The sequence below is a fragment of the Procambarus clarkii genome, chromosome 41 (assembly GCF_040958095.1).
Source record: "Procambarus clarkii isolate CNS0578487 chromosome 41, FALCON_Pclarkii_2.0, whole genome shotgun sequence".
NCBI classification, from domain to species: domain Eukaryota; kingdom Metazoa; phylum Arthropoda; class Malacostraca; order Decapoda; family Cambaridae; genus Procambarus; species Procambarus clarkii.
Window position 1 is genome coordinate 27,808,479 of NC_091190.1, and position 14,610 is coordinate 27,823,088.

Sequence of the window (14,610 nt, forward strand, 5' to 3'; positions counted from 1 at the left end):
GTGAAGAATTGTAGCACAGAGCGCGTTTCGTATACAAAACATATATACAGCACCATATTTATATATACAGCATCATATTTATATATACAGCATCATATTTATATATACAGCATCATATTTATATATACAGCATCATATTTATATATACAGCATCATATTCAGGTTTTATATGCATATATACATATATACAGCATCATGTATATATGATGCATATATACAGCATCATATTCAGGTTTTATATACAGCATCAAAGCGTCGTTTCGTACACAGCGTCGGCAGATTCCTCAGTACATAGCTTCAGCCAGCACAGCTTGGGTAGCACACAGCATTGGTTGTCAATGACTGGGCAAGTACAACTCAAACTGAACTTGCAGGCATATACCTTGCCACTGAATTTTTAAAAGACAAAGGCAGTGGACTTATATACTGTGACTCGCAGAGTGCACTCCTGGCATTGAACGCACATAGTAGTGACACCCAGAAAATTGTCAGTGATATTCGAATGAATGTTTTAGCTGCTAAAGAAAACAGATTTGAGATTAAATTCCTATGGATACCATCACATGTTGGCATCTCAAGGCATGACACTGTTGATATGCTTGCTAAGACAGCCTGCAGAAAACCAGTGGTAGAAATTGATATGGGTGTTTCATTAGCAAACTCACAAAGAGAATACTTAAACAAATATCTAATGAAGATCTCACTGAGCTAACAAATTCACAAAGACCTGAAAGTTGTAGCATTAAATATTATGATAGATATCGTGAGGAGACATTCACATATGGGACTAATAGAACAAGAACCCGGCAATGTGATGTTATAGTGGCCAGAATACGCCTGGGATATAGACGTATCTGGAAGCTTTCTCAAAACCCAAATGTCGAGTACACAATGTGTCAACTTTGTGAAAGAGAAAACATGCACTTTCTTGAACATTATATTGTAGAATGTCCCATACTGACTGACTTTCGCCCTCCTGGGCTAAGGTATGCTGAACTCTGTAATTACTATATGAGTACTTGTTACGGCCCTCTCGGGTCGCAACCGGGTTCTTTCTCTGATGTTGTTAGAGGTAGGGTATCCGGCCCCAAGCTAATAGTGGCTTTCAAGGGATGTGATCCGTAACGCAAGAAAATAAAAGGGGAAGGGAGACAAAGGCAAAAACTTAATAATATAATTATCACCGTCACCATAAATAATATAAAGATTATCACAAGGGGGAGGAATAAACACTATAATATACAACGTAGTCTTCCTCTGAAGACTCTGGACGTTCACGGTGCTCAACAATGCCAAGCTTTTGGTCCTCTTGTGGCCTCACGACGAATCCTTCGATTCTCTTGAGTCTACCCTGGCCACAGGCCAGCCAAATCACAGTTCCACTGGGGGCACCGTCGCGGAGGCCATCAGCCACAAGTCCAGCCGGTAGCTGGCAGGTTCCAATCAGCAACGCTGGTTAGGCCACTCCACGACCGATACTAGGGTAGCGAGCCCTAGTCAGGAGCCTCGTGTGATCCCACAGACCACTCTCCTCGCCACAACACCCCAGTGGTTAAGCGTCTCCACCAGTCAGTCCCGGGTACGACAATCCTTCAGCTGCCACGTCACAGGCAGGCTAACACCACAGTGTTCATCCGGGGGGCGACGCACAGCTGCTGCAGCAAATACTTGGAGACGAGACGGCTGCCTTGGGTAGACTGATCCAACGTTCATTACAGCAGTCCCAGGTCGACTCTGTAATCAGACACGTCATCAGTAATAGGGACACTCTAGGGCACCTCACTTACAGGCTTAGACACAAACGCCCACCTATCCACTCCATAGATGGCGCTGCTGTCTAAGCGTCACCTCACCAGAGGTCAGCAGCGGCTGTGTTATGAGCTGATCAGGACAGGAAACTAGCCCTTGTGGCCAGTATATCTCGTCCTCACTAGATGGCGTCGTCCATTTGGAGGGGGTTTCGGGAGCTGACTCACAGATGGCGTGGACGTCACTGCTCCGTGCTACGACGCTGGGCTCGGGTCCGTAACAGTACTGGAACACTTGATGATATATTGGACTTGTATCCAAGACTGACCATGTAATATATCAATTATACAATGTATATATATGATGTAACTATATACCTGAGCTTGTAAAAGCACCTTCATCACCTTCAGTGATTAAGTGCTTAATTGCACACTAGTTTCTTTATCAGCTATCTCACCCTGTCAGAGTACATAAGAACATAAGAACAAAGGCAACTGCAGAAGGCCTATTGGCCCACACGAGGCAGCTCCCACTCATAACCACCCAATCCCACTCATATACATGTCCAACCCATGCTTGAAACAATCGAGGGATCCCACCTCCACAATGTTACGCGGCAATTGGTTCCAAAAATCAACAACCCTGTTACTGAACCAGTATTTACCCAAGTCTTTCCTGAGTCTAAACTTATCCAATTGTTTACCAATTGTAAAACTTACCCATTGTTTCGTGTTCTGTCTTGTGTTGATACTTTTAATACCCTATTAATATCCCCTTTGTTATGTCCATTCACCCACTAGTAAACCACTATCATGTCACCCCTAACTCTTCGCCTTTCCAGTGAATGCAACTTAAGCTTTGTTAATCTTTCTTCATATGAAAGATTTCTAATTTGGGGAATTAACTTAGTGATCCTACGCTGGACACGTTCAAGTGAATTTATATCCATTCTATAATATGGTGACCAAAACTGAACTGCATAATCTAAATGGGGCCTAACTAGAGCAAGATATAGCTTGAGAACCACACCAGGTGTCTTGTTACTAACGCTGCAATTAATAAATCCAAGTGTCTTATTTGCCTTATTACGAACATTTATGCATTGATCCTTTTGTTTTAAATTCTTACTAATCATAACTCCCAGATCCCTTTCGCAATTCGACTTCGCAATCTCAACACCCTCTAGCTCGTATCTTGTAACCCTATCATCATTACCTAACCTCAGAACTTTACATTTATCAGCATTAAACTGCATCTGCCAATAAGATGACGAGGAGGGGGAGTAGCCATATATGTTAGGGACAATTTGAAATGTAGTCTCAAAGAGGGAATCAAAACTGAGCCACACACAGAAACTATTTGGATAGAATTAAACGAAAAAGCAAATAATATTATAATAGGAGTTATATATAGGACACCAAATTTATACAGAATGGAAGCAAAGCATCTATGGGATGAAATATCTAGAGCATCTAGATCTAACAGTATTTATGTCATGGGTGACTTTAATTTTAGTGGAATAAACTGGTTGAACAAAACAGGGAATAGTGAAGCAGAAGATTTTCTATAATTAATTTACGATTGCTTTCTTACACAACACATTAAGGAACCAACACGGGAAAATAATATTTTAGATTTAGTGTTAACTAACAGGGAAACAAATTAATGACATCGAAATAGGGAGTGAGCTAGGGAACAGTGATCACAAAGTAATCAGATTTAGCATAGAATGGAATAGACCTGTAAGAGAAAATTCTGTTAAAGTGCCAGATTTTCGAAAAGCTGATTTTAATAGCCTAAGAAATTTTTTGGGTCAAATAGATTGGAAAGTCTTGGATATGGGGTGTGAGCCGGTCTTAGAGCGAGACATGAACCCAGCGACAGGTGTCGTAAATGGGGATTTCGATGTGGATTTAATATATAACTTATTTAAGAATATTCTAAACAAAGCACAAGAACGTAGTATACCATACAAATTGAATAGATCGAATACTAATGACCCAAAGTGGATAACAAATAATTTAAAGAACCTTATAGGTAAAAAGAGAGCTTGGTACAAAAGGATTATGAATGGGGAAGTCAGGTTAGAACAGGAATTCATACAACTGGTTAGAAATGTTAAAAAAGAGATTAGGAAAGCAAAAAGAAACTATGAAGTTCGCATAGCAGAGCAAGCAAAGTCAAATCCTAAAGGGTTTTTTCAGTTATATCGAACTAAGACTAGGGAAAGGATAGGTCCATTAAAATCTGAGACAGGTCAAATAACGGATAATGACAAGGAGATGAGTAGTATTTTTAACAAATATTTTGTATTTGTATTTACTAAAGAGGAACTTAACAATATGCCTTCAGCCGAACAAGTCTATGTGGGTGGGGATGAGGACAGGTTGACTAGTTTAGCAGTTACCAGGAGGATGTAATTAAACAATTAGAAAAACTAAAACCAAATAAATCCCCAGGATGAAGTGTTTGCCAGGGTGCTTAAAGAATGCAAAGAGGAGAATTACCACTTCTATGGAAGAAATGAAATGTATGCTCGTGATAGGGTGCATCTATCGAGGGCTGGGGTTGTTGCTGTTGCGAACTCGTTGGAAGAAGTGGTTAGAGGTGTTTGTTTGCAAAGAGGAGAACGCAAGTGATCTATCTCCTTTCTTAAAAACTGGTATCACATTAGCAACTTTCCAAAACTCTGGCACTCTGCCTGACTTTATTGATTTATTAAATATGGTTGACAGTGGGTCACAAAGCTCCTCTTTGCATTCTTTAAGCACCCTGGCAAACACTTCATCCGGCCCTGGGGATTTGTTTGGTTTGAGTTTTACTATTTGTTTAAGAACATCTTCCCTGGTAACTGTACTCGTCAACCTGTCCTCGTCCCCACCCACATAGACTTGTTCGGCTGAAGGCATATTGTTAAGTTCCTCTTTAGTAAATACAGATACAAAATATTTATTAATAATACTACTCATCTCTTCATCACTATCTGTTATTTGACCTGTCAGTTTTTAATGAACCTATCCTTTCCCTAGTCTTAGTACGATATAACTGAAAAAACCTTTAGGATTTGTCTTTGCTTGCTCTGCTATGCGAACTTCATAGTTTCTTTTTGCTTTCCTTATCTCTTTTTTAACATTTCTAACCAGTTGTACGAATTCCTGTTCTAAAGTGACCTCCCCATTTTTAATCCTTTTGTACCAAGCTCTCCTTTTACCTATAAGGTTCTTCAAATTCTTTGTTATCCACTTTGGGTCATTAGTATTCGATCTATTCAATTTGTATGGTATACTACGTTCCTGTGCTTTGTTTAGAATATTCTTAAATAAGTTATATATTGAATCCACATCGAAATCCCCATTTACGTCACCTATCGCTGGGTTTATGTCTCGCTCCAAGACCGGCCCCAACTCCATACCCAAGACTTTCCAATCAATTTGACCCAAAAAATTTCTTAGGCTATTAAAATCAGCTTTTCGAAAATCTGGCACTTTAACAGAATTTTCTCCTACAGGTCTATTCCATTCTATGCTAAATCTGATTTCTTTGTGATCACTGTTCCCTAGCTCACTCCCTATTTCGATGTCATTAATTTGTGTTTCCCTGTTAGTTAACACTAAATCTAAAATATTATTTTCCCGTGTTGGTTCCTTAATGTGTTGCGTAAGAAAGCAATCGTCAATTAATTCTAGAAAATCTTCTGCTTCACTATTCCCTGTTTTGTTCAACCAGTTTATTCCACTAAAATTAAAGTCACCCATGACGTAAATTCTGTTAGATCTAGATGCCCTAGATATTTAAGAACATAAGAACAAAGGCAACTGCAGAAGGCCCGTTGGCCCACACGAGGCAGCTCCTATTTATAACCACCCAATCCCACTCATATACTTGTCCAACCCGCGCTTGAAACAATCGAGGGACCCCACCTCCACAATGTTACGCGGCAATTGGTTCCACAAATCAACAACCCTGTTACTGAACCAGTATTTACCCAAGTCTTTCCTAAATCTAAACTTATCCAATTTATACCCATTGTTTCATGTTCTGTCTTGTGTTGATACTTTTAATACCCTATTCATATCCCCTTTGTTATGTCCATTCACCCACTTGTAAACCTCTATCATGTCGCCCCTAACTTCCCATATTTCATCCCATAGATGCTTTGCTTCAATTCTGTCTAAATTTGGTGGCCTATATATAACTACTATTATAATATTATTTGCTTTTTCGTATAATTCTATCCAAATAGTTTCTGTGTGTGGCTCAGTTTTGATTCCCTCTTTGAGACTACATTTCAAATTGTCCCTAACATATATGGCTGCTTCCCCTCCTCGTCTAATATATCTATCTGTGTGAAATAGTTTAAATCCATTTATTTGATATTCAGCTAATAGTTCTCTATTTTCTACATTCATCCACGTTTCGGTAAGTGCAATAATATCTATTTTTTCTCTGCAGACAAGAGCATTTAATTCGTTAATTTTATTTCTTAGACTTCTACTGTTAGTGTAATATACCCTAAGTGAATTGTTATTTTGAGGCCCTTTTCTTTCCCTGATCATTTTGCCAATTCCTTTCTCCCACAAACACATACTTTTATTATCTCCTTCCTCCAAATCAATTCCCATACCTCTATCTACTAACAGTTTAAACCCAAACAAACACCTCTAACCACTTCTTCCAACGAGTTCGCAACAGCAACAACCCCAGCCCTCGATAGATGCACCCTATCACGAGCATACATTTCATTTCTTCCATAGAAGTGTTCCCAGTTGTCTATGAAAGATATTGCATTTGATTTGCAATATCTTTCCAGCCGGCAATTGACACCAATTGCCCTCGACATCCATTCATTTCCCACTCCCTTTCTTGGAAGAATGCCACATATGATCGGGATTCCTCCCTTGCTCCTAACTAATTCAATGGCTGTCCTGAATCTCTGTATTAGTTCCTCACTCCTAACTCGTCCAACATCATTACCCCCTGCACTAATACAAATAATGGGTTTGTTCCCATTTCCTGTCATAATATCATTCATGTTTCCAACAATATCACCAATTCCAGCTCCCAGGATAGCAAACCCTTAATCTGTTCCCCCTATCTCTGGCACAAAACGTTCTGTCTAAATACCTCACCTGGGAATCTCCCACAACCAAAATTCGCTTCGAGAAACGAAGAAATTTTAAACGCACCGAATCACCTTCTGTGGTTGAGTGTTCGATAAACCCTTGAACTATATGTTTAACACTTCTCTAACCCTGTCCATGGAGGACAGAAGAAAATGTATATATACTGGTTAGCATTGTAAATGTGTGGCCACGTCTGTGGTAGAAAATAATAATAAAAAAAAAAACATTGGTTAGCACAAAGCATCGTTTAGCACACAGCATTGGTTAGCATACAGCAGGGGTCTCCAAACTTTTCAATGTAAGGGCCACATTATATATTTCCCATATTTATGCGGGCCAGAGGAATAAAAAATGAAATTGCTATTTTGTATAACAAAGATAAAGGCATTGTCAAAGTACAGAGAAAAGAATATTGTACAGTGTTTGTGCTCCCTGAAACGGAAGCAGCGAAGCCCCACTCGCCCTCCATCCCCACAATATACAGTTATACACAACTGATTGGTTGTAATGCACAACACATACCTACCAGTATTAGTATCTGTGCGTCACACTATCGAGAGAGAGGAAAACTGACTCGGGTTGAGCGCCACCAGTCAGCAGCCCCAGCTTTGAATAATTCTGCGATGCCATTCGTACAATAATTATTTTTTCAAGGCCACCTGTTACGGCCCTCTCGGGTCGCAACTGGGTTCTTACTCTGATGTTGTTAGAGGAAGGGTATCCAGCCCCAAGCCAGTAGTGGCTTTCAAGGGATGAGATCCGTAACGCAAGTAACTTAAAGGGGAAGGGAAATAAAGTCAAGAACTTAATATAATATAATGACCGCCACCAATAAATAATATATAAAGAGATTACACGGGGGAAGGAGTATAAACACTTATTTACACTGTCATCTTCGTCTGAAGACTCTGGATCCTCTCGGTGTCAAGCTCTCGGTGCTCTCGTGGCCTCACGACGAATTCTTCGAGAAGCTGAGTCTACCCCGGCCACAGGCCAGCCAAAACACAGTTCCACTGGGGGCACCGCCGTGGAGGCCGTCAACCACAAGTCCAGCAGACTGCTGGCAGGTTCCGGATCAGCAACGCTGTTCAGGCCACTCCACGAGCGATACTAGGGTAACGCCCTAGTCAGGAGCTTCGTGTGATACCACAGGTCACTCTCCTGTCCACAATACCCCAGTGGTTAATCGTCTCCAGCAGTTGGTCCCGGGTACGACAATCCTTCAACTGCCACTTCACTGGCAGGGTAACACCACAGTGTTCCTCCGGGAGGCGACTCACAGCTGCTGCAGCAAAGCACTTGGTATGGGGACGGCTGCCTTGGGTAGACTGATCCAACTTCCATTACAGCAGTCCCAGGTCGACTCTGTAATCAGACACGTCATCAGTAACAGGGACACACAAAAGCACCTCACTTTCAGGCTCAGACACAAACGCCCACCTATCCACTCCATAGATGGCGCTGTTGTCTGAGCACCACCTCACCAGAGGTCAGCAACGGCTGCGTGGTGAGCTGAACAGGACTGGAAACTGGCCCTCGTGGCCAGTACACCTTGTCCTCACCAGGTGTCTTCGTCCATTTGGAGGGGGTTTCGGGAGCTGACCCACAGATGGCGTGGTCGTCACTGCTCCGAGCTCGGACGCTGGATCCGGGTCCGTAACACCACCACACAGGGATTTGTTTGGAGGGCCGGATGTGGCCCGCGGGCCATAGTTTGGAGACCCCTGGCATACAGCATCGGGTATGGTGCTCACAGACAGCACGATTTCTTCCTCCTCCGGGGGCGAGACAGCATGTTTCTCCTTGTGTTTTAAGTTGAACAAATTCCTGCGTTCACAGTTCATATTCGTCGCCAGTGTGGTGTTTGTATGTAGCTGAGGAAGTCTTGGTTGTAGGGTTGATATAAAGCCAATGCTTGGTTACTGACTTTAATACTTATAAACGATTACATGACTAGTAGCTACCAAGCTTGGCGGGCGTCCTGTACCCTCTCTGTTTACCTTCCTTGGCGTCCAATTGCCGCGTAACGTGGTGGAAGTGGGGTCACTCGATTGTTTCAAGCATGGGTTGGACATGCTTGAAACTCATGGTATATGAGTGGGATTGGGTGGTAATAAATAGGAGCTGCCTCATAAGAAGAAGAACATAAGAACAAAGGTAACCGCAGAAGGCCTATTGGCCCATACGAGGCAGCTCCTATCTATAACCACCCAATCCCACTCATATACTTGTCCAACCCGCGCTTGAAACAATCGAGGGACCCCACCTCCACGACGTTACGTGGTAATTGGTTCCACAAATCAACAACCATGTTACCGAACCAGTATTTACCCAAGTCTTTCCTAAATCTAAACTTATCCAATTTATACCCATTGTTTCGTGTTCTGTCTTGTGTTGATACTTTTAATACCCTATTAATATCCCCTTTGTTATGTCCATTCATCCACTTGTAAACCTCTATCATGTCACCCCCTAACTCTTCGCCTTTCCAGTGAATGCAATTTAAGCTTTGTTAATCTTTCTTCATATGAAAGGTTTCTAATTTGGGGAATTAACTTAGTCATCCTACGCTGGACACGTTCAAGTGAATTTATATCCATTCTATAGTATGACGACCCAAACTGAACTGCATAATCTAAATGGGGCCTAACCATCTAAAGAAATTAGACATTCAGCTAATAGCTCTCTACTTTCTACATTAATTGGTATGGCTATGTTAATCTTTCTTCATATGACAGATTTCTAATTTGGGAATTAACTTTGTCATCTTACGCTGGACACGTTCAAGTGAATTTATATCCATTCTATAGTACGGCGACCAAAACTGAACTGCATAATCTATAAGGGGCCTAACCAGAGCAAGATATAGCTGGAGAAATAGAAGTCTAAGAAATAAAATAAACGATTTAAATGCTCTTGTCTGCACAGAAAAAAATAGATATTATTGCACTTAGCGAAACGTGGATGAATGTAGAAAATGGAGAACTATTAGCTGAATATCAAATAAATGGACTTAAACTATTTCACACAGATAGATATATTAGACGAGGAGGGGGAGTAGCAATATATGTTAGGGACAATTTGAAATGTAGTCTTAAAGAGGGAATCAAAACTGAGCCACATATAGAAACTATTTGGATAGAATTAAACGAAAAAGCAAATAAAAAAATTATCAACAAAAATTATCCCTTCCCTAATCTTTGTCCGTTATAAGTGGAAAAACCCTTTAGAATTTGTCTTCGCTTGCTCTGCTATGCGAACTTCATAGTTTCTTTTTTGGTTTCCTTATCTCTTTTTTAGTATTTCTAACCAGTTGTACGAATTCCTGTTCTAAACTGACTTCCCCATTCTTAATCCTTTTGTACCACGCTCTCTTTTTACCTATAAGGTTCTTCAGATCCTTTGTTATCCACTTTGGATCATTAGTATTCGATCTATTCAATTTATAAGGTATAAATTCCTGGGCTTTTCTTAAAATATTTTTAAATAGGTTATATTTTGAATCCACATCGAAAACCCCTTTTACGTCACCTATGGCTGGATTCACGTCTAGTTCCAATATGGGCCACAGTGGCCTCGTATGCCTCGTATGGACCAATAGGCCTTCTGCAGTTACCTTTGTTCTTATGTTCATAGACCGTGAAGTGTCCATGTAGCTTCTACATGGACACTTCGTTCTGAATAGCTAAATCTAAAACAACAACAACAACAACAGAGATGAAAGGGTGACATGACTGAAGCGTAATTAGACAATATTATATGGAGGTCAGATGCAATATAAGCTGTCATCTCACTTACAGACCGCTTGAAAGACTTGAAAGCCTGTCATATCAGAGAATATAAAGAACTCATAAGCACAATACAGTGATTTTGCAAGTCAGATGCTGTATTGCTAATATAAGCTGTATCAGCCCACTTACAGACCACTTGAGAGCCTGTATTATTGCAGTTATATCAGAGAATATAAGAACTCATCTTTGAATACGCACAATGGACCAGGAATTAGAGATGAGCTCCGAGTTCATTGAGATCAGTTTTTCTGCGCACTCTACACCCGCCGTTGATGTCTCCGCCAGCGCTGTGACTAACCAGGACACGGTGAACCACGGAGACCTGGATATGTCAGTTAATGTAGACCTGGATATGTCAGTTAATGTAGACCTGGATATGTCAGTTAATTTCGAAGGGAATACACAATCAACTGGTTCGAGTAACAGCGTTGATGTCTTCGGGATGAATGTATCAAGAGACATCGTCGGCAGAACCTACAGTAAGTAATCTCAACAGTACTTTTTATCTTTTTAGGCAAAATGAATTATCCACGACATTTTGAGGATATTTTAAGGGTCTATAATGTTTGTCAAATTTGCTCTTATCCTATTTTATCGTATATGACGCCGTACGTAGGTTTTTGATATGGTTGCACGAGACTGATTAAAGGCTAACAGTATTTATACAGTACATATAACTTTTATTTAGCTGTAAAGTTGTAAACAAGAAACAAGAAACGAAAAAAGTTGAAATATTTAAATGTGCGAGTTAATTGTGATCTGAATGAGTTAAGGTATAATAATTTGTTGCTATTGAGCAAAAATTATTATAATTATTATTATTATATAACCGATATGATAATCGATAACCGATTATATAATCAATATCTTTCCTTGTGGCAGATGAGACGACTGTCTGCGAGAACAAATTTCTTCCAGTCAACTGTGTAGTCAGCCTGACGGTCGATGCGTCTGGTGTTTCCCCAGTCGACTCCAGCGGCAGTCAAGCATCGTTCCCAGCGTTGACTCAGCGTGGGGAAGGACCCCTTACAGTGTCTAACTCCCGTGTCTCACGTGGGCACCCAGCTGCTCAGTTCCCACAACGTCAGCAGCAGCAAGCAATCGACCAACAAAGTGACAAGCTTAACAAGTTTGAAGACAAACCAGTCGAGCTACAATATATCAAACACATCCATAAAGAAGAACATCCACCCACACCTCAAAATATCCATAAGCTTGGTCTCCAAAATAATGAGAAGCCTGGGGAGTATATATCTTCCCGTCATTCAAACCCAAATGTCCCGAAAACTCAGTCAAGCAGCTCAGTAAATACAAGTGATACTTCACGTGCTCCTAAGTTGTCGAAAGATACTCGTCTAAGTCACATTAACCCATATTTCAAAGTCACCTGTACCTTATGTGGTATTTTATATTCACATAAAAGATATCTCACGAGACACATGAGCGCCCATGGTGCTAACAAAAAATACCCGTGTTCCTTGTGCACCTGTTCTTTCACCCAGACAGGAAACCTGAGACGACATATAGATGGTCATAAGGCCAATAATATTATGGCACAACGGCAAGAGTTGCCAAGCATCTCGGGAAATTCAGGTGACACTTCACTTGCTTTTCAGCTTTCGAAAGATACCCTTAAGAGTCGCTTTAACCCGTATTTCAGAGTAACCTGTTCCTTGTGTAGTATTTCGTATTCAAACCCAGGATTTCTTACGAGGCACATGAAAGCCCATGGTGGTAACCAAAGATACAAGTGTTCCAAGTGTTCCAAATTAAAGTGTTCTTACACCAAGGCAAGCAACCTTGTCAAACATTTACTTGCTCATAAGGCATCGATGCCCTCCAATAATATTATTCTCTCAAAACAGCAAGACTTGCCAAGCAGCTCAGCTCAGCAAAGCATCCCGGTAAACACACTGTCCCAGACTAAAGTTAACTTTAATAGAAAAACTAAGACCAAAAAAACAAAAAAGTGACAAATTAACCTGTCTCCTATGTGTAAGACCCACAGGAAGACCCACGGGGCTAATGAAAAATATATGTGCGACTGTAATGTCGTCATGAAAACCTGCTTGATCAACCATAAACTACACCATGAGCCATCAATGCCTTCCAATAATATTTTACTGGCACAACAACAGAAGGAGGACTTCATTTTGTCTAGCACACTGACAAAATCAACCAAGCATTTCTTCTCAGTCAAGAAGCTCGGTAAGTACAGAAAAGACTTCTTTAAGAGACTCAAAAGGTCACTTTAAGCCATGTTTCACCTGTTCCTTGTGTCGTATTTCATATTCAAACAAAGCATATCTTACGAGGCACATGAAAGCCCATGGTGGTAAAAGATACAGGTGTTCCATGTACAGTTGTTCTTAGACATGATAGTCATGTATTTACTCATAAGGTGACGATGTCCTCTAATAATATTCTGTCTCATCAGCAAGAGTAGGACTCATAAGCTCCTCATTTCCTCAACCAATCATCTCAACTCCTCGGCTCAAAATATTTTGCTTTGCTTCAGGAAAAGAAGGATAAAATCAGGATAAGGATAACAGAAAATCTTAAAACCAAAAGTTCAAGTTTCGTTGACCCATACAACAATCACCTGTGCCCTGTGTGGTATTTCTTGTACAAAGGAAACCTTAAGACCCACATGAAGACCCAACAATGCACTAATATAAGATATTGGTGTTTCATGTGTGATTGTTTTTTAATAAAAGACACTGATGGACCTGAATGATTACTTGTCAGAATGACAATATAATTGACTTTACCGTCTCTATTTATGTTGAGTGGAGTGGTATTTGTATTTTGTATATCTTTATTTCAAATTGAAATATTTCATTTGAATGAATAATGAAAATAATTGTATATAATTATTTATGAATATAATAAAATGTTATAATTTACGTTGTAAAAATATTTATTTATTTACATACAAAAATTTAATTTTTCGAATATTTTTATCTATAAATAAAAACGATAATTCATACTACAATTCATAAGACAAAAACATATCATCACTTGATAATACGTTATCAGCAGTCTCCAGCACGTAGTGGTATGACGTTCGCTTGGCGTTCCAGGGTTCGTATCCTGGGCGGATAGTACAAATCCTTAACTGTAGCCTCTGTTTAACCCAACAGTAAAATGGGTACCCTTCGCGGGGGTCGTATTAAGGACTTGCTACAACGCTATGCGTACTATAGTGGCTGTCTTGAATGTAAGAATAAATATAAAAATATCAAAAACGCTTTTTTATACTCTACGTGAAATACGATTTTATATTTTCTCATGAAATCTAATGCCTAATAATCTGGGATACCAAGTTGACATTATTATGGTTGTGTTGACCAGACCACACACTAGAAGGTGAAGGGACGACGACGTTTCGGTCCGTCCTGGACCATTCTCAAGTCGATTCACGACTTGAGCCACGTTGAACCATACTTTAGCCACGTTACTGTGATTGTGGCTGCATCAACCCAACTGCCCTGGACCTGACCTCCGACACCATGACCTGATGATGATGAAGATTAAGCCACCCAAAAGGTGGCACGGGCATGAATAGCCCGTAAGTCGTGGCCCTTTTGAGGCATCACTAGTACCAATAGATGATACTGGAGATCTGTGGAGGTGCAACTGCACCCTGCGTGACGGAAGATGACCTGGCTTCAACAACCTCTAATACCTGAGGGTCAGAGCTGAGGTCAGTTCTTCAGCACCTACATACAACACATGGCCGAAAAGTCTAATTAACGGCCGGTTTATTTTCTAAAATCACATATTATGTTCTCCACTCTGCTCTCCTCTCATTATATTATGCATTAATCTATCACTATCTTTGTCGGAAAATCCGACACCATTTAATATATCATACAGACAGATAATAATTGCTGCTGTATTACCAACAAGTTACCCATAGAAAACGTAACTTGTAGTGGAATTAC

The 14,610-nt window shown here is 40.4% G+C and overlaps 1 protein-coding gene across 1 annotated transcript in view; it reads left to right on the forward strand.

The window, feature by feature from the left end:
- The first annotated feature begins 10,862 nt into the window (after positions 1–10,862).
- Positions 10,863–14,610, forward strand: part of LOC138373228 (uncharacterized) — an 83,441-nt gene continuing 79,693 nt past the window's right edge. The window contains exons 1-2 of the mRNA XM_069339264.1: positions 10,863–11,142; positions 11,546–12,314. Coding sequence (XP_069195365.1) covers positions 10,863–11,142; positions 11,546–12,314 — 1,049 coding nt within the window. The remainder of the gene's footprint in view (positions 11,143–11,545; positions 12,315–14,610) is intronic.